Source organism: Anastrepha ludens, chromosome 5 (assembly GCF_028408465.1).
Source record: "Anastrepha ludens isolate Willacy chromosome 5, idAnaLude1.1, whole genome shotgun sequence".
Taxonomy (NCBI): domain Eukaryota; kingdom Metazoa; phylum Arthropoda; class Insecta; order Diptera; family Tephritidae; genus Anastrepha; species Anastrepha ludens.
In genome coordinates this window covers 52,269,605-52,295,136 of record NC_071501.1, presented here as the reverse complement: position 1 = coordinate 52,295,136, position 25,532 = coordinate 52,269,605, and the positions used below count along the sequence as shown (strand labels likewise).

At 38.1% G+C, this 25,532-nt stretch overlaps 1 protein-coding gene across 1 annotated transcript in view; it reads left to right on the top strand.

Moving 5' to 3' along the window:
- The first annotated feature begins 2,307 nt into the window (after window positions 1–2,307).
- The window catches only part of LOC128864479 (uncharacterized), a 143,060-nt gene continuing 119,835 nt past the window's right edge, over window positions 2,308–25,532 (top strand). The window contains exons 1-3 of the mRNA XM_054104158.1: window positions 2,308–2,347; window positions 10,734–10,837; window positions 20,044–20,251. Coding sequence (XP_053960133.1) covers window positions 20,194–20,251 — 58 coding nt within the window. The 5' untranslated portion in view covers window positions 2,308–2,347; window positions 10,734–10,837; window positions 20,044–20,193. The remainder of the gene's footprint in view (window positions 2,348–10,733; window positions 10,838–20,043; window positions 20,252–25,532) is intronic.

Sequence of the window (25,532 nt, the reverse complement as noted above, 5' to 3'; positions counted from 1 at the left end):
CATGCTTCAAAATTTATGTTGAGCAACTGGAGGGATCATGTATTATGAACTCCTTAAACCATCTGAAACCATCACTGGCGATCGTTACTGACTGCAACTAATGCGCTTGAATCGAACTCCCAGAGAAAAGCGTGCATAAGAACTCCAGGTCACACGATGCTAAATCACACCATAAATATTTAGAGGAACTGAATAGGGAAATTTTGCCCCACGCGCCGTATTCCCCAGACATTACATCTTCGGATTACCATTTGTGCCGATCAATGCAGTCAGTCCTTATTGGAGAGCAGTTCACTTATTACGAGAGCATCGCAAACTAGCTCACTAAATGGATCAAGTCAAAAGAACACGAATTTTTCGTCAGAGGAATCCGTATGCTGTGGCAGCGTTCAATGGCACATACTTTCCATAATATTATGTACTAGCTTTAACCCGCGGCATCCGTTTATGCCTCGTTGAATAAAATCAAAACAACCAATCAGAAAAATATCAAGCAAAACTATTTTTATTAATTTTCTATCTCAAATCGTTTTTGAACTTTGCATTTGGGTCATAGTTGAACAGCTTATGCGGATTATGAAGTCTAGAGTGTGCTATAAATAGTGGGAAATAGGAAAAACTAAGATTTTTTAGATTAAATTTAAGCAAATTTTCGATTATTAGTGACGAATGAGAGTGGCTGCGCGGCCTGGGGGCTGTGGGAAGGGAGTTCCATCACAAAAACATGCCTATAACCTTCATTGGGTGAAAATATGAATGTGTGAAAATTTTTACGTCATTTGGTGTTGTCGTTTCGTAGTGATGCGCGGACAACGTACAGACATTCACCTTTATAGTATAGAAGATTATTTTATTATTTAAATAATTCGTAACTTTGGCTAAGAATGGACGGAAACGTATTCCCATACCCAATATATTTTAATTTTTTTTTTTAAGTATAGCCGTAATTACAAGCATTTTCCAACTAAAGTTGAAAATACAAACAAAAATAAAAATAATGATTATAATTTGCAAAATAGTTAGAGAAAGCTTTTCTAACATTATGAAAATTGTTCCATGTAAAACTCAATAAAATTCGATTCGAGTTGGAAAGTCTCACTGTGTACCAACCTAAAACGATGTAGTATGAGTGTAAAACCATCGTCGAGGATGACGACGACCGCTCTGTATCGGCCAATGATGGCATGCCCGATATCGTACCATTATCACCGATGTTTTTCAACCATGCATCGATAAGCAGTACGTAGAAGATCATTGGTTCTAGTAGGATAGCATTGATTCCAGCAGGATATATGATATTCTATAGCGCGACAGACAATGAGTATACTGAAGAAAATATTTCAGCTACAGCTCATCTCCTATGAGAGCAGTTTCGACTGGTCTCCAGGCTCACTCGATTGAACCACACCGCAACTTTTTCTACTTAAAGGGAAAGTGTCCGCAAAAGCAAATATTCAAGAAGAGATAATACAAATTGTTATGAACAATGCAGAAGAAATAGCTCAAATGTGCGTTTCTAAAAATAATGATAATCTTCTAAGTAAATATTCTTTACACCCATTGTACCAACAAATTATATTTAATCAAATAAAATTTTGCCCCGAAAGAATCGAAAAGGAACAATTTTGTACTTGATAGATTTCACGTGGTTAGTGTTTGATTACTAAATATCGGAAGGTTTGTCCTGAGTACTGTATTAGTTTTTCACTATCACTTCTTTAAAGTCATATATTTGTGTAGATATTTTCCTGATCCAATTTATTGTAGTTTTATTTCCCTAATTCTAAGAAAGAATTACCAGACATCAGATTGTCTAAAAATGAAAACCACCTAAATTTCCTACCTAAATATAGATTTATCAACAAAAAAGAAGTTCAGTAATTATTTCATTTTTATTTGGTTTTTTTCCTAATTTTTAATGACACAAAAGCAAACTTGAGTGTCGCAATAGCGAGGCCTTTGCTTGCCCTATTTGCCGTAATACTCATGCTTCTTAGCCACACAAGGCATTGGCAGTCCTTTGGTGCTGGGTAAACATTCGCTATTTACTTCAAACATTTTTGCGATCGTTGAAATTAACTGATTTCTAGCTATGCCGATACACATATTGCTGGCACATATATATGTACATACACATACAACTACATCTCATTTTGTACTGCTATTCCAGCGAAGTTTTACGAGCAATTGCAATACCTACTACTACTATTACAACTACTAATATTTGTTTGTTTTTTTTTTCACTCACAAACTGTAGTAAAAATTTATTTATTTGTTTCATTCTCTATCTTTTTCTTTTCAGGCAAACACACGCGGGTGCAGGAAGCGCAGAAAATCGGCGAAAATGGTAATTAAAAGTAGTATGTATAAGAAGAGGAATCAGATTTTGTCTCATTAGATAATAGCCCTGCAGGAAATTGTTCAAGTGCCGAAATTGAAACCACAACTAGTTCGGGTATATCAAATTTTCTTTTTCATGCAAGCAATGGACGAATTTCACTCGGCGATGCATTAGGAAGTGTGACTTGCCTTCCGTTGTATCGTCTCTTCGATAGTTCAGAGCATGCAGCGAATAAAGATCCAGCTGCTACGCTGGCTGGGTCGTGTCGTCTGAATGGATAGAAACGCTCCGGCTCTGAAAGTGTTCGATGCGGTACCAGCTGGTGGTAGTAGAGGAAGAGGAAGGCCTCCTCTGCGTTGGAAAGATCAGGTGGAGAAGGAGTTGATATCTCTTGGTGTGTCAAACTGCCGCCAGTTAGCATGAGAAGAATTAGGAAAAAGAATTGGCGTGTACAAGCTTTTTGGGTATTTGGCCGAGCTTCTCCTCCTATTTGTGGCGTGCGACTTGGTGTTTTACCGAGATTTTAACCTACGTTCTTCCTGAATTCCGAATGGTAGTCACATACCAACCATTCGGCGACGGCGGCAGCATCCCAAATAGCACTAAAAAAAATATTGGACTATTTAAATCAAATTTCATCTCAGTACTGTTCTATGAATGCGAAACATGGCTTGTAACCGATCATATAACCCGAAAAATTCAAAGTTTTGTAAACAGATGTGTCTGACGTATTCTCAAGGTGTGGTGTCCAAACGTCATCAGAAACGTTGAATTATAGACAAAGTGCAATTCGCAGTCAATAACCAACCATGTACAATTACGAAAGTGAGGGTGGATAAGCCATACACTGCAAAAAGATGCAAAGGAAGTCCGTCGACAAGCTCTTGATTGGAACCCCCAAGAAAACCACAAGAGGAGCCGATCTAAGACTACCTCGAGAATATCGCTACAAGAAGAGGTCGATGAATGCTAGAAATCATGGAATGTACTAAAATTGCTAGCTAAAAGCAGGACCAGATGAAAATTCTTTATTGAGGCCTTTTGCTCCAACAGGGGATAAAGAAATTGATGATGACTAAACTCTAAATTGGGATTCCACACGCAACCTATTCGGGAAGTACTTTACAAATCCTGTGTGGGGTCGCGAGTTCCGTTGGACATTGTAGCGTTGTCAGTGAAAATATTTTAAACTCTAAGTCGGCTTTTTGAAGTTATCGCGCAACTACTAAAATTGACTGAATGTGCGGGATGAAGGGAACGCGATAGCAAAAATTTAGTACCGTTTTTGGCAGAAGTGTCCCATACAGCTGCGCTCGTCACCCTAAAGTGAGAACAGATACAGATTTTACTACACTGACTTAGCTTCTAATAATAGATACCTCGTACGCACGTTCGTTTGTTCGTCTTTTCGTTTATTTCTGCACTCATTCCTATTTCCACCTACCTAGCGTAGACACCTGCCCCGACATTCCATTACCACGTTTATAATGGAAAATTCCTTTATTGAATATTTCTAATGGAATCAATGATCGCCTAGGAATGCCCCTTGCCCTTACAATATTATTTCACGCAAACCAACCGGTTTTGAAAGAACTCACGAAATTCGTCTTATAGCGAAGTGTGATCACGAAAGAATTCGGAAAATTAGTGAAATAAGTAGCGCTCGAGAGAGTCAAAATCAAAACCAGTTCATCAGTTTTTTATTCTGCTTTAGTTCACGTCGAAAAGGATACCACAAAAATATTAGCAATTCAATTCCAGTTTTTGACCGAGATGATGTTTCAAGCACCTGTTAGCTTTATAAATAGCCAGCTCATGAAAAAACGGTCTGAAAACGATTATCATTAAAAATACCAAACTTTGGAATGGTATTGTCAGAGTTGACATATTCGCACTGATATTGTCATATCCCAAACCTTAAATAGCACCTATTTAGAACATCGTTTCATGGGCCATAGATTATATTTTTTCTACTAGTGAATTTCAGCCCAAAGAGACATCATAGAGGACGGCAAACTTGGACACCCCCTATTTAACGAGGTCATAAAGCCCGAACAAGAGCAGAAGTCGGCATCAAAGGCAGCAAACACGCTTGCGCAAAACAGCCTGTGAAGCATTGAAGGCACGGAAATGCTGTCGCCAGAAGCAAATATATTGTTTTAGAGAGAGCAAGATCTGCCAAAGTCTAAGGAGGATTGCAAGACGGCAAATTAGGCTGACAGATTTCAAGAATCTGCGGAAGCAGTTAAAAAGTCTCAACTTAATCAACTTTGTGACGAGGCAGACCAAACCCCGTGGGGTAACGCATACAGAGTAGTAAGTCGAAGATCGCTAAGGCTACTCAAGAAAATAGCCCTAACTTGCTAAATAGCATTGTCTGGACCCTGTTTCCTTATCTCAAAACAGACAACATGACTTACATTTCTTTAAAAATGACATCGTTGAGGTAACAGCTGAAGAAGTTGTGCAAGCAACAAAAATAATTGGAGACTGCAAAGCTTCTCACCTCAATACTATTCCAAACATAACGTTAAAAAGAGCTATTATGGAGAAACTACTGAGATTCATAGGGGTGGTAAAATTGTGGCTTGAAGGAGACATGTTCCTGAACCTCTGAAAGAGGCAAGGACTTTCACTGCTCCCGTGGCCAGAGAAGCAACCAGGTGTATCGGGATCCCATCATTCTGTATGACTCCTTGACACTATGAGAAAGCTTTTGGAATAGCTTGTAAGCAATAGAATACGTACGTATACCGAATGGTCCGGATAATGCAAATTAATCCATTGCATCGGAAAAAGTGAAAGCGGTACTCACAAGTACCCACAGGAGAACCGAGATAGCCTTTGGTGTTATAATGGACGATCGATTCAGTTTTGAACCGCATGTCGAATTTATAACTCAGAAATGTACGATGCGCTAGAAGACTATCGCACGAAGATAGGCTGAGAAGTAGCAATCGCAGGCTACTAACCAGTACCATCACTTTAATTCGGCAGTAAGCAGCTCCAGTATGAGCGAAATATTTGGAAGTAAAAGCATATAGAGGAATATAAGTTCCCTTGTATAGATTTTGCGTACGAACCACTTCGAAAAAAGCTACAATGGTGATGGCAGGCATGACAGCCATCGATGAATAGACCACAATACGAGTGAGAGGCTGCAAGCAAAAAAGCAGTGCAACACTAATGTAGCAGAAGTTATAGAAAAAGAGAAGTATAAATCCTTACCAAAATCGGAAGAGCATTAAGAAAATTCTAAAAAGCAGTGTGAACTTATACACTAATCCAAAACATCAAAATGTGGTTAAATCGGAGCCATGTTTGCTACCTGAAATACTAACGTGAGTCCACTATATGTCCAGTATATCATGAAGATGAAGAGACAAGGCATATGTCTTTTGTATGGCCACGACTTGCTGCATGTAGATGCAATTTAGCAGCACTATCTCAAAATTCGATTTGACCAGAAAACTTAGTCGACGTCATGATGACTTTTAAAATATGCATGGGATGAGATTTTGTCAGCAATCAGCGATATGTAATATGCATTGAAGCACACAGAAGTGAGGGAAGGATCTGTCTAATATGTCAGCGGCAGATAAAAAGACGATATAAGACAATGATACGGACTCTTGAAGTCTACATGAGACAAGTATGTCGAGAAGAAACAAACAGGTGCAACTGGTGTGCTTTCTGAAAATAAGTGAAAGAGTGGGAAGGTTAAGGTACATGCAACCTTTGATGGACTGCATCTGAATAGCTCTGATATATAGTCTCGATTTTATACCGCTTCCCGCCGGTTTATTTAAGTGCACCACTGGAAAGGGACCAGTATTTAGGCAGTAGAAGGTTTAGTCCAGATTAAAGAAAAGAAAGTAGACTCCGACGTATTGTTGATACAAAAATACGTAGATAAAGTCGTTCTTCTGAAATGAATATCCCAGCGAGGCTCCCTCAAAGATCCTGTTTATCTTCTATATGACCATCTAACCTTTCGAGCTTGAATCGCTGATTGTTTTTAATGTGTCAATAAGATGACATTGCTATTAAAAAATTACGTTATGTTAAGCTAACATTTGCGCAGACGAAAAAATTTCTGGTGCTGCTGAAAGTGTTCAGGAATTAACAGGACATCCCATTTTTTCGATCTAAGGAGTGGAACATTTCGCTCACATCTTTGCTTTGGGTGCATCGTAAGGCCAGCCGTAGATGTCAATTGAACGGAATATATATATAAAGGGTGGTTAAGTTTCAAGGGCCCATACTGAATGTGAACCACACCTAAACGCCAAGATTTTTTCTGCATTTCATTCGCTAATTTTCAATTTCATACTAATTCAATTTGAACCATGGAAAGATACACAACCAAGCAACGCGTTGAAATTATTCAGGCAACAGTGAATGACCAATTTTCAAAAAAAATAATCTTTAGTGATGAGGCACATTTTGACCTCAGTGGATTCGCCAATAAGCAGAATCGACGCATTTGGGCGAATGATAGTCCAAGAGTGATTGCCTAATAACGAATGCACCCACAAAGAGTGACTGTTTGGTGCGGTTTATGGGCCGGCGGCATCATTGGGCCGTATTTTTTCCAAAATGAGGCCGCTCCGGCAATTACTGTGATTAGTGTTCGCTATCGTGAGATGATAACGAATTTTTAATGGCCCGAATTGGAAGATATGGATGTGGACGATATTTGGTTTCAACAGGACGGTGCCACTTGTCACACAGCTAACGAAACAATGGCTCGTTTGCGCGAAAAATTTGATTGCCGAATAATCTCACGTCGCTGCGATGTCAATTGTCCGCCAAGATCATGTGATTTGACACCGTTGGACTTCTTTTTTTTTTTGGGTTATTTGAAAGAAAAGGTGTACGTCGATAAGCCAGCAACAATTCAAGAGCTTAACCTCAATTATGCCTCAGCGTCATCAAAAATTTGGACCATCGAATGGAGGTGTGCCGCCGAGGCTGCGGCGGCTATTTGGCCGATATTTTGTTCTACGCGTAATTGAGCCACGCTAATATTATCACAATAAAGAGAAATAATAATAGTTTCCAAAAAAAATGTATTTAATGCAAAATCAACACCGGCCCTTGAAACTTAACCACCGTTTATAATTTTCAATTATTTGGTATTTTTCAATCAGATATGTATATATGTATATCACGTAGGCGACCGATTTTCTCTACATTCTTGTGAAGCGAATCTTTATGTTTTTCCACAAATAAAGGGGCCTGCAGTTGAATGCAGCCTCCGAACGGCAGGTGATTTTTTTCATGGCAGGAGTTCACTCAGAGATTTGCCATTGTTTGCCGAGGGGCGACCGCTGCAACAATTTTGTCAGCTTAGGATTTAGTATTTAAAGACAAAACGTCTATTCATAAGGACCCATTTGAAGAGAAACTGTTACCGTTCGTAACTCGGGAATAAAGAGTGTGTCATAAATTCGACCGCTGAGGCAGTAAGCTCTTTATGCTTTTTCAATAGTTCTTAGCCCGAATTCGAAAAATAAAACTTTATCTTAGATCGCGCTGCTATCGCTGTTGAGATAGTCGATAAGCTAGAGCATCGGCGTATCGTAAAGGCTCAATTTTTCTATTGAAATGGGTTTTCTTAAATTTTCATTTTTAATGAATTTCATTTTAACTTGCTTTGCTCGAATATGGAAAAACACATCATTTTCCTGGCAACCAGATTGATACGCCAGGATCGTGCTTTGTAAAAAGGTGACTGCTTCAGTTTATTGCAAGCTTTGGGGCTGCCGAACTTTGAAGACAAATGGCATCACTAGTGACATGAGTGAAATTGGCGAAATTGTCCTTATCCTGAACTATAAATTTATTGCGCTAGTTTAAGTTTTCCTTGCAGGTTTCCTACTGTGAAATGCACACTACAGCAGACATCCATACCTTCAAATACATTCAGCTAAATTTGAGCATTTTTTCGCATCTTGAGTACAAAAGGAGCGTAAAACATTTTACTTGCTGTGGACAAATATACGGCAAAGGCAAAGTAAAAATTCTATTTGACGGAGAAATGACACAAAACGAGAGAAAACGTTTGCAAAAGGCGCAATACACGCTCACAAAATAATGGAAAAAGTTCCAAAAAAAATGTACCAAACCTGAAAAATTTTATAGAGACAAGGATTTATGCGGGTTATACAAATAATTGGTTTGGTGTAGCAGACCATCTTCAAGGAGTACAAGTGGCATAGAACAGAAAGGTGGCACTATTTCCTAAATGTTCATTTTCTTTCGCCCGCCAATAGATGCTCCTCTCTGGTGGGCGCTGCCCTGCGTACTCATACTTTTTATTGCTTGTCAGCTCTGGACATTTTCTGGTTTAATTGAAAATGCGCGTATAATTGCAACTTTGTCGCATTAAATGTTTTGCAACAAAAGTTTGCCAGTGCAATGTTGTAATCGTAAAATCAGCAAGTTGACAAACATTTCTCTGCAATTACTGTTCTTAGGAAAGTTATCCCTTTTGTGCGCTGTAGTTGAGGGTGGCAATGTAGCTGTGTTGAGGACATTCTTGAACAACAAAGTTTTGCTTTCTGAAAACGATACAGAGAATGGCAGAGCTACTTAAAAAGAGAATGGTTTTTAAAGGCAATCTTAAATAGGAGAAATGGATACTTATGAAATTTTATTCCGGTAAAAAGTGGATCAAAAGCTTTGACATTCACAGGAAGACAGCCAGCCGACTTGAGGTCAGTGGTATAAATAATACAAACTTTTGTTATTTTTCAATATTTTCAAAGACCTGGAAGGATCGTTACAATCGTTTCAATAGCAAACTGTGAATAAAATGTCTTTATAATAATAAACTCAACGGTGGTCCTCCTCCCCCAACATCACATTGAGGCACTGTCTGCATGTCGTTCGGATCGTTTTTGTTTTGGTGCCGAGCCAGGAGTGGTAGGAAGTTTGTTAAGCGTTGAGATAAAAAAAAAAAATAGCACTGCTATAGAACAAAGTCAACAGTTGAACAAAGAGATTGACTCTTTATTTATTGAGAGAGGTCTAAAAAATAAAACCTAAAATGCCTTGATACTCGGCCAGAAATTGATGCTGTGAACAGTTTAACTTCAGATGTCACGAGAGTTGCTTTTGCATTGTTTGTGCGTATTGAAAACGCAGTAAAGTATGAATGAAAATGGCTTTTTTGTTTTTAAGACATCCTCCTTAGTCTTCAATGCACTTCTGCACTCATTTGAACTAAGTTTCAATGCACTTTTGCCTCTCAAAAGGGGATACCTCCAAAACGAGCTGTTTAAAGGCCTTAAAAGTTGGCAAACGTTGACCTTGAAAAAAGGAATCAGAAATCGTTAGGTGCCAAATTAGAGCTAAACAGATAAAGGGAATGACCCATAATTTCCACCTCTGATTGCTCAAAAACTCTTGTATGAGTTGGGTGAGAGTGTTATCAGTTGATGCTTAGCATCGAACAAAAACAGTTTTTGAATGTACTTCATGAAATTCGTCCTGCAAGGATCGGCGGCCACGTTAGAACTCGTTGTATCAGCGTTTCACAGTAGCTGAGGTGGGTGCTTCAACGCCATAAGTCGAAGTAAGTTGATCAATGGAAGACTGTCTCTACAGGGGGGGCCATATAGCGTTTGCTTTTTGAACCACTTATTTTTTTGAAAATGGAACACAAATGACATGTCAAATGTGTTCATAATTTACTTAAACGTTCGGCATTTACGAAATGGGACGCTATACGCTTGAACAAAATTGGGAAATATTGAACACCTATTTCCAAAGTGGTGAGTCTTCTTCTTCTTCGGCGGTTCGGTGCAACTTGTCACACTGCCAAAGTTACACTCGAACTTTTGGCTACCGTGTTTGAATTCCGATATCAATTGGCCGCCTTGGAGCTGTAATTTAAGCCCGTTGGACTATTTTTTGTGGGGAGCCGTTAAGGACAAATGCTATGCGAACCATACAGAGACGATTGATACTTTAAAACACGAAATCGAAGTTGCCATTCATGAAATTGGAGCCCAAACAATCGAAAATGTGCTTAAAAATTGGGGTGATCGAATGGCCTACTGTAAAGCCAGTCGTGGCAGTCATTTGAACGATATTATTTTTCATTCATAAATGACAATGTTCAATCTTCAAAATAAAAAAAAAATTTCAAAAAATATTGATTCGTTTTTTTTTTCGATTCAAAAACCAAATTTTACATTGCCCAGCCTTTACTTAGTATGTTAACTCTTGGGTTCCAGTCCTAACACTAGGTCCTATAAACTTTTGTACTCTGTGCTTACTTTTTACTACTTAACAATGACTTCTTACAATAACTGTATATAAACTTTACTATACATAGATACTTGTATATTTAAGTGCTATAATTAGACCAAAAATCTTTCAGATTCAAATGCGCCTGGATTTCCGGAACCCATCAGCAATGTGACTGTTTCTGTGGGGCGCGATGCGTTGCTGTCTTGCGTTGTTGACAACCTAAAAGGATATAAGGTAAATATATGAAAAAAAATAGAAATCAATTAACCTCGGATCATATATTAGGTCTCTAGCGATATCCTTCGTTCCTTAAATGTTTTTCAATCGATTTTAAAATAATGTATCCAAGAGTTGGAGGCTTAGAATTTGGGGATATTAATATTTAATTAATTAAATTAATCGTATAATACAGAAGAGTTGTAACTGTGTCGAAAATGTGTGCACTAGGAGGCTAAGGGCTCAAGGGTATGACATAATTTGTGACCTTTTGTCTGTGTTAGAGTGCGAGTAAAAATTTTAAATGGAGAGAAAATAGCCCAGTTATTTCAGGGCGTGGATGTTGGTGATATGCCATATTTTTCCTTTGCTATTGTGTAGACATGTTCTTCATTTCGAAGTTGCATTCATGCCATATAGGTTTCAACGAGGGGAAAAGTTGTCAGGAAACTTTTTCATAATTTTTCAGGATTTTTGAGTTTTAAGTAAATTTCGTAGCTTTCATAGCTAAATCCTTGTGCAGATCTTCATTATGTACGTACCAGGGAGTTTTAAGGATTCCCCTCATTGCCTTGTTTTGGAAACGATGTACTCTTATAACATCAATGCTGGTCTCCGATAGATTCCCATAATTGAAGACCATGAATCCACATCGGCTTTTGTACATGGTTGTAAATGAGGAGCTTGTTTTGAGTTGAAAGCTCACAATTTATCAATTAATCATTGAAGCTTTTGCATTTTAAATTGAGCTTTGCATTAAAAGGCATACCCAAGAATGATAGAAAGAAGATTGCGCCCATCAGAGCGTATGTGACATCACGTTTTCTGAGTTGTGCAGTATTGCCAACCATTTGCTCTTCGCAATAAATTTAGTGCTTTTTTATACCGAAAATGCGACAATTTTTAAGTTTGGTGTTTGTTTCTTTTTGTTTTTAATTTAAGGCTACCGAAACCTTAGGTTAAAAAACAAACTATATTATTAAACAACAAAAGGTTAAAAAAGGTCACTCTGAGAAGATTTAAGTGCTAATGAAAATTTTTTTGCTCCTATAAAATTTGATAATTTCACTGCCGAAAGCAGAAGAACACCAACAACGCCGGCAATCGCGGGCAATGCCACCAGATGTTAAAAAAAATTAAAGCTAAATAAAACTGAGTGAATTATTTAAATAATTATTAAAAAATGTATATTTTACAAAATTATAAACATGACATTTTAATTAGAACAGCTAGAAAAATGTCATGAAGAAAGAACTAAAACTCCGAGACAAAAAAAAATAAAAATAACAAAAAAAAAAAATGCTAAATCAAGTTACGAAAATGGTAATCTGGTCATACTGGAGCTAAAATCACGTAACTAGTTGTCAAATTCGCTGAGCGCAAAGTAACGGGACCACGATGGGCGCCATCTCATTATTCTTTGCATCATGAGGCATACCTATAGGCGCTATTGGCATATGGCACTGCCGCCGACAGAGTATATACAAATTTATATACATTTTTCCTGTGAGTAAAATCTAAGTGAACAGATTTGGTTTCATTAAATTTTATATTCCAACTTTCTGTTCATGTAAAAACTTCGCCAATGAATTTCAGCAATTTCATGATGGATTCGCCTTCTGCTAATCCAACAGCTAAGATCCAAGTATCGTCAGCAAATGTAGCTATTTTGCACGTTTTCGGTTCTGGCTACGGTTCGACTACGGTCGATTTTTCTCTGATATTCGGAATTCATCTGTTTTCCTTTACTCTGAAGTATTGGGTATGAGAATAAGTTTCCGCCCTCGTAGAAGAGGTGTCGCTGCTGATAGTATTTTTGTGTTCGCTCTATATACTGGAGATTTGAAGGTGTATAAGTGAGGTCTCGGTCACAGTAGTTGATATTCGTTTGAAGCGTAAAGATCCTTTTCATCTGACGTCAAAAATGTCTACGTTCGTCCTGAGAAAACAGCACTTGCGGGAAGTCATGCTTCATTATTACCTTTTAAGGAAAAGTGCAGCTCACACATGTCGTATATTGATCAGTAATTACGGTAATCACGCTTCATAAACTACAATTTGTAAACAGTGCTTTAGACACTTCCAAAGTGACAATTTCGACGTGAGTGATCAAGATCGAACGAGCGAAGGGGCACCGAAAGAATTCAAAGATACCCAACTACAACAATTATTGGAGGCAGACGCATGTCGATCCCTTGATGATATGTCGAAAGAGTTGTATGTTGAAGGATCAACCGTCGGTGAACGTTTGCACGCGATGGTAATGCTCCAGAAAGCAAAAAGCAGGTAACTGGATGCCACATCAATTGAAGGAGAGGGATATCGAAAAGCGTTTGGTGACGTGTGAGATACTTTGCGAACGGCAGAAAAGAAAAGAGTTTGTGCATCGCATCGCCACTGGCGATGAAAAATGGATTTATTATGATAACTCAAAGTGTCGAAGAAATTGGAGCCTACCAGGTGAACCAGATCCATCTACAGCGAAAAAAATTGTCATACTTCAAATGTTATGTTTTACATCTGGTGAAAAGTTTATTGAGCATAAATAAATAAATAATTGGTGTGTACACTTCTCTTAGTTGTTTGGCCGAGCTTCTCCTCCTATTTGTGGGGATGTACATTTTGATGTTGTTCCAAAATTAAAAGGACCTACAGGTTTAAACCGGCAAATGGTTCTCATGAGCAGCTTTCTTATGTTAGAAATGCACTCGGAAGTTTGCCATTGCCTGCCGAGGGGCGACCGCTATTAGAAAAAACTGTTTCGGTGATTTGATGTTATTGCGCGGAGATTCGAAGTTACGCACTCCCTAATGCTAGTCACGCACCAACCCATTCGGCTACGGTTACCGCCACATAGTCTCGGCTATTAACAAAATAATAAAATTTGGGAAGGTTTTCCCAGAAATTATGACAAAAATTATTTTCCAAGAATTAAGAAAAAAATTAAAATTTTTTCCCATAATAATTGATTTGAAAAAGTACGTTTCATCCCGAAAAATTATGAAAAATTTATTTAAATATTATATTTTAAAACCCTAAAATTTTCAATATTGATTCAATCTCAAATTTATTTTAATTTTTCTAAATTATTTGAATTTTCTTTAAGCCAACAAATTAATCAGTTTTTAGAAAAATTTACGACAAAATCTACAAATAGTCGGTCCACTTGCTATCGAATGGCCCTTATATCCTGTAGCTCAGTGTATATGTTTGTACGGATTTGTATGAAGAAGATAGACAAAGTACTTTGTATGTTTAAGTGCAAGAGTAGTTGTTGCATTAATGGTTTGCTTATCACACATTTTACGTTTGCTCATTAATTATGTTCAAGCCAAAGATTAATGGATCGTTTTTATATTATCAGGATAATCGAACAAAAGAATCCAATCGTGTGCGTTTAAGATTTTTATTTATATTAATTTATTGTATTCGTTTGAGTGAATATGCCTCTTAAATAATTGCAAATTTAAATTTCTCGCTGGCGAAATTCATTTCACCGCTGATGTCACAGCAATTATGTGGCAACAGTCGCAGTGGGGTGCCAGCAGCGTTTCGCATTGAGAGGGTTGGTGTTGCTGTACATCATTGCATGCATAAATTAACAACTGCCGATTAAACGCTTTCAGTACATAAATGGATGTGATCGCTCTACATAATTGTAAATAAGTGCCTGCATGGCGTATGAGTAACATAAAGCAAGAGGAATATTGAGTGTAGACACATTCAGGCGCCTCACCGAAAACGGTTGGAATATTTACTGGCGAATTATAAATTAGCTGACAATTGAAACAATTTCTAAAATGTAACATTTTTAGAGTAAAACGACAGTGAGCTTTAACGGTTTGAAATAACTTTTAAACTTAGAAAGTAGTTCAACGTTTTCGAAGTTTTTGAATTGAAAGTAATTTATTTTATACTAGCTGACTCAGTAGACTTCGTACTGCCTCAATCGATAAATAAAATACCTAAACTTTTGTATAAAATAATATCGAAACAAACAAAACGAATCCGTATTTAATAAAAAAAGCATATTTTGAATTAAGCACGAAGTTTTATTATTATTTTCGACACATCATGTTAATAGGACTATGAATAAGTTCGTGCGGTTTTTTTCGAAATTTGAAACTTTATTGACGTAAAATGGTTACAAATTTAATATTCAAAATATTGTCCATCGCTTACTACTACTTTTTCCCATCTTTCTGGCAATTCACGGATTCCCTTTGTGAAAAATTCGGTCGGTTTTGCCGCAATCCACGAATCGATCCATTTTTTGACTTCATCGTAATTACGGAAGTGCTGGTCAGCCAGGCCATGTTGCATCGATCGGAAGAGATAGTAATCGGATGGCGCAAGGTCTGGACTATACGGCGGGTGGGGTAGGACATCCCATTTGAGCGTTTCTAAGTATGTTTTGACCACTTGTGCAACATGTGGCCGAGCATTGTCATGTTGCAAAATAACTTTGTCGTGTCTATCGGCGTATTGCGGCCGTTTTTCTCGCAGTGCTCGGCTCAAACGCATCAATTGTCGTCGGTAGACATCCCCCGTAATCGTTTCATTCGGTTTCAGTAGCTCATAATACACAACACCCAGCTGGTCCCACCAGATACACAGCATAACCTTCAGGCCATGAATATTCTGCGCCGACGTCGATGTTGAAGCATGGCCAGGGTATCCATACGTTGCCCGACGTTTTGGATTGTCGTAATGGACCCACTTTTCATCGCCAGTCACAATTCGATGCAAAAAACCCTTTCTTTTGTGCCGTTGAAGCAGTTGTTCGCATGCCATAAAACGGCGTTCAACGTCTCTTGGCTTCAATTCATACGGCACCCAATGGCCTACCTTTCGGATCATTCCCATGGCTTTTAAACGTTTGGAAATGGTTGATTGATCAACTCCCAAAGTTTTTGCAACCTCTTCTTGCGTTTGAGCCGGATCTTGATCGAGCAATTCCTCCAATTCGGTATCCATGAACTTTGGCGGCGCACCCTCGCGTTCTTCGTCTTCCAAGCCAAAATCACCACTTTTAAAGCGTGCAAACCACTTCTGGCACGTTCGCTCAGATAGAGCATGCTCACCATAAACTTCCACCAAGATACGATGACTTTCGGCTGCTTTTTTCTTCATATTAAAATAATGAAGAAGAATTCCCCGCAAAAACACATTATTTGGCACGAAATTCGACATTTTCAAGTGTGGTAAAAATATTGTTGTTTACGCTTCAAATAAAAAACTTATACTGACGTTTGTGCCTTACGACAGTAGCTCTCCAATGAATGTTTGGAAATGTGGATCGATGGAATAATAATCAAGTTACGCCATCTGTTGTAAAACCGCACGAACTTATTTATAGACCTATTACTTAATTATAAAATAGAGATTTCCTGAGATACTGGCTATTTAGAAGGTTTAAATTTGATATTGATAGACACACATTGCTATGATACAGTTTGTTAATCAATTTAAAGCTTTCTAACAAACTTTTTTTTTTTTTGTTTAGTTTTGTGGTGAGTAATTAAACAAAGAAGACGGTTTTCCGACACGCGAACACGCGACGTATAATTGTCCATGGGCGAAACAGGAAAACTCCAAGTGGTTCCGCAAACTTCTAACGACTGTCCTTGCGATTTATTTATGGTCATCGCAAAGGCAAGACATCCTCTGCTTTGTATTTTACTTTTATGATTGTTGCCTCAATGACGTTATTCATCAGCTTTTTCACAGCCAGTCTTGTTCCATTGTACAGTCGAGGTTGATTAATGTTACAGAGCAGAATGTGGTAATCCAAACCATTCCAGTAAATTTAAAAACTCAGTGAAATAGTGGACTACGTCATCCAGGTTTATAACGGTGTCGACTGATTTGAAGGAAACCAAAGAAGAAACTGGAAGAAAATTCTGAATGGTCGCATTGAGATCCTTGACATCTTCTTTGCTCGTTCACCCAGCCAATGATGGTTATTGAACTTTTGCGCTATATCTGGGAAAACACGCTGAATAAGCTCCTCTTTTGATTCGGCAGAAATCTGTGGGTAACGTGATGAATCCAGTCGAGGTGTCCACTGCAACTTTATTATTTCCAATGTCTGCTTCGGAAACACACTCGCAGTTTCATCTTGTTGCAAAAATACTCGCATGCTAGTTGCTAATTGGAGTGTCTTTACATGATTTGACGATTTTAGGAAATAAATTCCACCAGATCCACTGTTCACAGCTTCTATCAAAGTGCTGTAAGCAATTTTTGTTGTCGACTTAATTGTGGAACATTTGTACGAACTGTTTTGGGCAATGCTTTAATGTCGTACTGTTGTTCTCTTTGCAACTCATGGCTTAATGCATCGTGCATAATGACGATTTGGTGCTGTCATTCCCAAACACGACAATACTTTATTTGTCATCAATAAACACATATCTCCTATCATAATCGATGTCTCATTGTAAATTACTGCAGTCATTTGTAGTGTAGGATTCAAAGTTTGACGGCGCTCACGATGCAAAACATCCTCAGACATGGCATCTCTATACTTAACCCACAAATCTTTTGGATTCGAGGGGGCAATGTACAAATTTGATGCGGCGATGAAGATACTACGGAATCCTTGAGTGTATCATTCCAGTGCGTATCGTTCTCAAGTAAATGCAATAGTTGACACGCCTCACGGTAAGTCGCACACAGCTGTCCATTAATTGTTCTCAGGTGTTCAAACGATAGCGGACCACGAACATTTACCAACAACAACCGCAAATAATAACATTTATCGTTATTTGGATGAACTGTGTAGATAAACTGACTTCGCAGCAAGTAAAAGCAATACCAAAAGGGAACCGACCCAGAGGAAAAATTTTGATTTGGCCCTATGCTCTGCAACTCTGCTCGAAGAACTGTGATGATGAACTTTAGCGTATTGGTGATCTGCAGAAGAGTAGCTACCAGTTCAATTATAGTAATTGAAACTCGTGAATACTTCTGCAGTGGCAGTATGGATACAAAACTCAAATTAAGCATTTCCGAAGTATAAAATACTTTCCTCGCCCACTTTTTATAAATAGTTTGGCAGGAAAAAATATTTTTTTTCACTCATTTTTGCTTATTGGATAAGGAATTCGAAAAACAAGCCACTAATCTAGAATAATAGGAATCAGAAAAATAAGAAATAAGAAGAATTGATCAGGAGATTGGAATTTCTTTCTAAGAAAATATGCCCTTTGCTTTTGGAAGCTCATGTCTTATGTTGTCCTGCATTTCACAGGAGTTCATAGTGTAAAAGGATAACCGAAATACTAATATATCTCCATATAGGTAGACATGTACTATGGTACCTGAAATTCAAGACTAATTCTAAAAATAGTGGCCTTCAAAAGTAACGCCCAGATGTCAGTAGCGAATAATTCCTAGACACTACCGTTTTTTATGCCATCTTTTACATTTTTCAAGTCAATGGTTGCTCCAAAAAATATCTCATTCATATCTCAATATGTACCGTTACTGGTATCTCTAACTGCACCGACGGCTCCAAGATGAAATCGGTAGTCGGAGCTGGAATTTTCGCTAAACTAACCAATTTATTTATTTCCTTAAAACTGCGGAATACTGCTACTATTTTTAGGCATAAGTTTTTCCGATTCTGCAGGCATGCAGAGTACTTATTGATCGCGGGAGCAAGGTTTGATAGGTATAAAAATTTTTTCTGATAGTCAAGTCGCGATCAAGGCTCTGACGACGCAATGGTGCAGATTAGAATTGGTAAACTCTTATAAGGAGGATATCAAATCTCATGGCACAGAAACGTGGAAGTAAATGAAATTGCTGATGAGCTTGTTTCAGAGGCCTCCCACCCAGTCATCGTCATCTCTTTGATTTTATTAAAGGGAAACTGCACAACTTTTTTCTCAGGAAAGCACAGATCATTTCTTCGTGTGGTTTTTCGAAAATCCTATGACCTCAGTGTAATAGACGCAGAATGCAGATAATTCTGAGGACTCCCCGTCATTCAATTGCCAAACTTGTAGCTATGTTTACCGGTCACTGGATGATCGTCACTCACGCGGAAAAGCTAGGGTTACCATTTAACCCCCATTGCAGAAGCTGTAGATTGTTGAGCACTTTCTCTGTAAAAGCCCAAGTTTGTCAGCTAGATGATTAAGGCCACTGGGCGCTCCTTTCTTGGACAGCCGAGGGGAGTGCTCCAACCTAAATCCAATCAACTTTCTCCATTACATTAACAGCTCTGGTTGGCTGTAGATGTCTGGCCGTTGAAAGTCTCGTAATGGTATCAAAACGGTGCCTTAGTGCTACTTGAGGAGTGCCGGTCTGATATTTTAACCTTTGCATCTACCTACCTATCTAGGCACTGGTTTCAATGATCGGAGTATTTTAAAATGTTTCCCGTTGTTAAAAACGTTCCGCAGAAAGGTTGTATAAAACTTTTGGTTTGAAGGCTGCTGATTAGAGTCTCACACCCTCCACGCAGCAATTTTTAACCGTCCGTGAAAATAGTTTTTGTCTGGGGTTGAATCAGAGATTAAAAGGATATTTTTGTTTCAGAAATTTCCTTTTTAGAACTTTTTTTACACCTAATTTCATTTCTAGGCCCCCATTAGCAACATTTTTGAAACTATCCTCTTATTATTTCGTGTGTGGAATTGCAAGAGCATAGAATTATTCAAAATTAACAATGAGTTGTAGTACTAAGTGTACCAAATATGAAGTGTGAGCATGTGTGTATGTCCGTATGTATGTATATACTTATGTATGGCATGCTACTATTCCGGCATCAAATGTCCCTTTGCGGTAGTAATGATGTTTCAGAACCATAAGGCTTAGATTAGTGACTGCCAAATTATGTCAGCAAACTGTAGATAACTTGTCAATTTTCATTAGATTACAAGTCAGATGTAGAGCATATTGGTGAAACGCACACACAGAGAAGCACACACATAAGGAGCTGATGGTGTGCAGCAGGCAAATGAGGTATTTTCTACTATGCTTTCAGTTAATGGCCTAATGTGTCTAAGAGGCTGAACTAGTTTTGTGCTAAATCGTGTCGCTGCTGCTCATTTAGAAGCACTTTGATTAAGTAAGTACGTTACTTCATGGAAAGTTATCCATTTAGCTTTCTCTTTGAATGTCTATAATAATTATTATCAAACAAATGTTAATGCAGAGATGCAAGATACTATATCAGTCTGATAAAGCTTTTGTCGATACATCCTTTTCAGGTCGCTTGGGTGCGTGTAGACACACAGACGATACTATCCATACACCACAATGTCATATCGCAGAATAATCGCATCAGCCTCAGCTATAATGATCATCGTTCATGGTACTTACATATTAGAGAGGTTGAAGAGACCGATCGAGGTTGGTACATGTGCCAGGTGAATACAGATCCGATGCGCTCTCAGAAGGGATATCTGCAAGTTGTGGGTAAGTTTATTAACGAACATAGCTACTAATATTATGAAAAAAATGTGTATTAGGTGAAGTAAAGTGTTCTGACTATTTGTCGCTAGTTGCCCCTACTTTACCATCATATCAGCTTCTTTGATAGTTTTGTGTTTTTATGAAGCCAGTGGCGTGTTATAGCGTTTGAAAATTAAAGTTAAATTAAGAAAAAGTGGTTGTCTGTAAAGTCGGTTTACTGACGATAGTTTAACGTGACAACGTCATAAGAAAATAGTGATGCAATGGTTGCAATTTTCAAAACAAAATTTTAATTTTATTTGTTTGATAGATATTTTGTATGGATATAGAGATTGTGCATCAGACGTTCATAAGTCAACAACACTAAGAGGCAACATCATCGATTTGCCTTTTTCAAGACACAATACACTCGAAACAGTTCCTTTCATTTCCTACTTTTCCTATCATCGTCCTATTCTCAACAGAGAAATGGTTCATTACCATATACACAGAAAGAAGGCACATGCAAATACAAATATGTGAATTGATATACCTACACATGCGCATATACATACATACATATGCTCACTCAAGTAGGAGAGAGCCAGATGTCGAACGTTGCCGAATGTGGGGGCCGATTGTGCCTCTTTGTCGTTCATTACGCGCTCTCGCTTGCAGTTCAATCAAGGTAACGGCGATTGAGCAAGATAGCGACGATTGAGCAAGATAATGACTCATTTTTCGTGCGCGCAGCTGGCTAAATCCAATTATAAGACTTTATCACGTCAAAAAGAAAATTGTATACGTTCTTCAGTATGACAAGAAAGAAGATGAAAAGTCGAAATTAAATTAATGTGGGCTGATTATAAACCCAATACAGTAATGAATGCATCAGCGGTGGTTCTAGCGGCTCTTTCTTGTTATGTGGGTATCGAAGCTGAGGCAAGCTCTGGCCAATTATATTACTTTGACGAAAAGAGGTTCATTTACAAAAATTTTTGCGCAAATAGTTAAAAGCTGTTTAAGGTCGATCTTTAGTTCCTGAACGATGCAAGAAGTGATAATATTACTTATACCACGTAGTTTGTAACCTCCATACCAAAAGGGAGCCGAGTGGTATGTTACTATTCCCTGGCAACCATATCAAACGTATGCGGAAATATTCCGCCATCTCTTTAAGAAATGCCCGACATTTGGAACCAATGATGGAATTCGTGGCAACTCCACCAAGAGATTTAAGAGACGCATCGCTATCAGAATAAATATAGACTTCCCTAAAGGTAGTCCCTTTTTTGTTTAATCAGACAGCTACCTCATTAGTGGCTAGAATTTCAGCCCTGAAATACGCTGCAGTTCTTAGGAAGACGAGCCGAAACGCCTAATTTTAGCTTTTAGAACAGAAATCAGTAAAAAAACCGTAAGCAGTTTTTCTGACCAGGTATATTGCCCACGCACTCACATCTAGCTGGGACTCTAACTAGTGCTAATAGGCAGCAAGGTTGTTTGAACTCAGGCTGAGTTTTGGTTTTTTTTGTAGCAGCATAAACATTCCCCATATATATAGAGAGTGCTGCTGGAGTAGCCTCTTCATGACCGGATGAATCCGGATCATTTCGATATCGTAGAACCGACTGTCGAGGGTACGACCCAGACCGATTGTTATGGCCGAGTGTGCAACAACTACATAAATCGCGCCATTTATTAGTTGCGACACACCGAGCAGTACTGTTACCAACCAAATCTAGAACGGTAAGAAGAAAAGGATATTCAGAACATCAGAGATTGTGATTCCGAGAGCGTCGCTGATACATATAAGCGCCGTACATTGAACTTCCTTAAGCCTGTTTCTAATCGTAGTCTCGTCGAGTGCCGTTCTTCAGACTATAATCTCGTAGAGAAAGATAGGTCTGATAAGGGTTCTATACAGCCAGTGAGTAATCTTTAAAGGAAGACCCCACCTGTGTCCTATGGCTTTTTGCATGATAATGGAGCTGCAGTAGCTTTCCTTACCCTGTCCTCTACATTCATGTTCCAATTTAGTTTCTTGTCGAGAATTACACCTGAATATTTAGCGCTAGCTTCTACTTCTAGCCTTACACCATTCAAAGTTCATTTAATAAATTGTTGAATTTTTTATTTCCTCGAGAACAGCTCTAGTTCAAAGCCCCTCTAGGCAGCTTATTAAGAGCGGCCTGTATTAGATCTTTAGAGTTGAAAGATATTTTCTACATGTGGCCATGCCTATATCACCTGCGTAAGAAATTACTTTACAGCCCCGCCCATCCGGCAACAAAAGCAGATCGTTGACCGCCAGGTTCCATAGGAGAGAAGAAAGAACAACTCCTTGAGGAGTTCCTCTGAAAGCTTTGCGAGCGGTGCAAGACGTACTTAATTTGGAAATTATTTTGCGACTAAATAGTAGGTGACGAGGTACTGGTACATCAACTCCAATCTTACGAAGGGCCGCGAGTATTTTCTCTGGACAGATATTATTAAATGTACCTTCAATGGCTAAGAAGGCTACTCGAGTATATTCTTTCGAAATATGTAGTACCCACAAGTGAGTGCAGGGCAGTGATTGGTTGTGGGTGGTTAAGTTTCAAGGGTGGGTGGTTAGGTTTTAAGGGCCGGTGTTGATTTTAAATAAAATACAATTTTTTTAAGAAACTATTGTAATTTTTCTTTATTATGCTAATACTGATATAATTCAATTAGGCATGGAATAAAATATTGGCCAAATAGAAGCCGCGACCTCGGCGGAACACCTCCATCCGAGGGTCTAAATTTTCGATGACGCTGTGGCATAATTGATGTTCTATGCCGTTAATGTGCGAAATTATCTCATCCTTTAGCTCTTGAATTGTTGCTGGCTTATCGGCGTACACTTATTCTTTCAAATAACCCCAAAGAAAGAAGTCCAACGGTGTCAAATGATATGGTCTTGGCGGCCAATTGACATCGCCGCGACGTGAGATTATTCGGCCATCAAATCTTTCGCGCAAAAGAGCTATTGTTTCGTTAGCTGTGTGACCAGTGGTACCGTCCTGTTGAAACCACATATCGTCCACATCCATATCTTCCAATTTGGGCCATAAAAAGTTCGTTATGATCTCACGATAGCGAACACTATTCACAGTAACTGCCTGACCGACCTCATTTCTTCATCACTCTTTGTGGGAGCATTGGTTTTTCGGCAATCACTCTTGGATTATCATTCGCCCAAATGCGGCAATTCTGCTTATTGACGAATCCACTGAGGTGAAAAGGTGCCTCATCACTGAAGATGAAGTGCGCGATATACATTTTGATTCGAACGCCCGTTTTCATAATAAGCCTGGATAACTTTAACGCGTAGCGCGATTGTATATCTTTCAATGGTTCAAATTGAATTAATCTGAAATTGAAAAATGTCTAATCAAATATAAAAAAGAACTTGTCGTTTAGATGTGGTTTACATTCAACATCTGCCCTGAAAATTTGACCACCCTTTATATATGTTTTCTAGTATTCCCAGTTGTAGCAAAGAGCTAGAGGGTCGATTAATCATCGAAATTTTCTATAAAATTATGAAAGACTAGCAAACCCGGCGCCCTTCGCTGAGCACACAAAAATAGAATAGATATGGTTTAGAACAGAAAACATATGATTTTCATATTGTTTATTTGTTTATTCTTTATTCAAGCGCTTTGGCATAAACAATATTTTTTGTTTTTCTATTTGTTTTTGAGTAAATATAAAATATAAATTGAAAATCAGGAAAAAAGAAGATTGTTTTTAAATTTCAAATCAACGCATATGAATAAACAATCGTCTTTTTTCCTGATCATCCATGAATTTTTCGTTTCAATTTATATGTTTTATTAAGCATTGGAGCTTTTTTAACCATTATCCATTTATATTTTTCAAAACAAAAAAAGAAAAAAATTTTTTTTCACAAACACATAATTTCATTCGGATTTCACATTAAATTCTCAAATTTCGTAAGAAATTATTCACTGTTCCAAAATCCACTCCAAAAAAATTCACAAACAATTTTTACATGTTGCACTTACGTTTTTTCCTTATGGCATCCAAATCAGAAAGAAATATTGACACATTGTAACTCACACTGTCAATTTGACAGTTCAGTTCCGCCCCAAGCGTTAAAAAAGTAAGCGACATTATGGCTGGTTCAAAAGAACGCTGTACCCGTTGTCAGTGCTCCGAATTACAACCAAACTTTACGAAACCCATTTTCAATACTTACTTAACAATGTGCGTAAGTTTGGTTTAATTCGGTGCAAAGACACGGCGGGTCCACGTTTTGGCATATATTTCGAGACCCTAGTCATCAATAGGTATGAAAATTACCCCGTATTAAAGCACTTATCAACAGCTTTCATTTGATACCCATATTGTACATACACAACCAAAGGTTACCCGGGTCCACGTTTTGACCTATATCTCGAGACCCCAGTCACGGAGCGGCATGAAAAATACTCTGGACTAAAGCATTCACCAACAGCTTTCATTTGATACCCATATTGTATATACACGTCCGAGACCCCAGTCACGCAGCGGCATGAAAAATACTCTGTACTAAAGCATTCACCAACAGCTTCAATTTGATATCCATATTGTACAAACACATTCTAGGGTCCACGTTTTGGTCTCTATCTCGAGACCCTAGTCACGGAGCGGCATGAAAAATACTCTGGACTAAAGCATTCACCAACAGCTTCCATTTGATACCCATATTGTACATACACATCCGAAGGTTACCCGGGTCCACGTTTTGACCTATATCTCGAGCCCTATTTCCAAAATAAAATATAATCCATGTTACTCGTGGATGATGTAGCTTTCGAATGGTGAAAGAATTTTTAAAATCGGTCCAGTAGTTTTTGAGCCTATTCATTACAACCAAACAAAAAAACAAAGTTTTCCTCTTTATAATATTAGTATAGATGTGGATCAGATCAACAAATGAGCTATTGACCAATAACTGTGGATAAGAAGGGGAGAAAATTTGATTTCCCAATTACAATATGTTAATCTCATCGTCGATACAAAGTAGAAATTTTTACTGCATCTGCATCACTCAGCTGCATCGTGAATTTCAAATAATTCACAAATTTTGTTTTGTATGAATTGTAATAATTTGAATCCAAATTTATGTGAATAATTTGTTCACGTGGAATTCATGATTATTTTAAATACGAGTATCAACAATTCACAATCAAATCGATTTATATGTATAGTAAATCTTTTTACACAACAACACACAATTACAAGTACCATTAACGAAGTAAAATTCTCAGATACT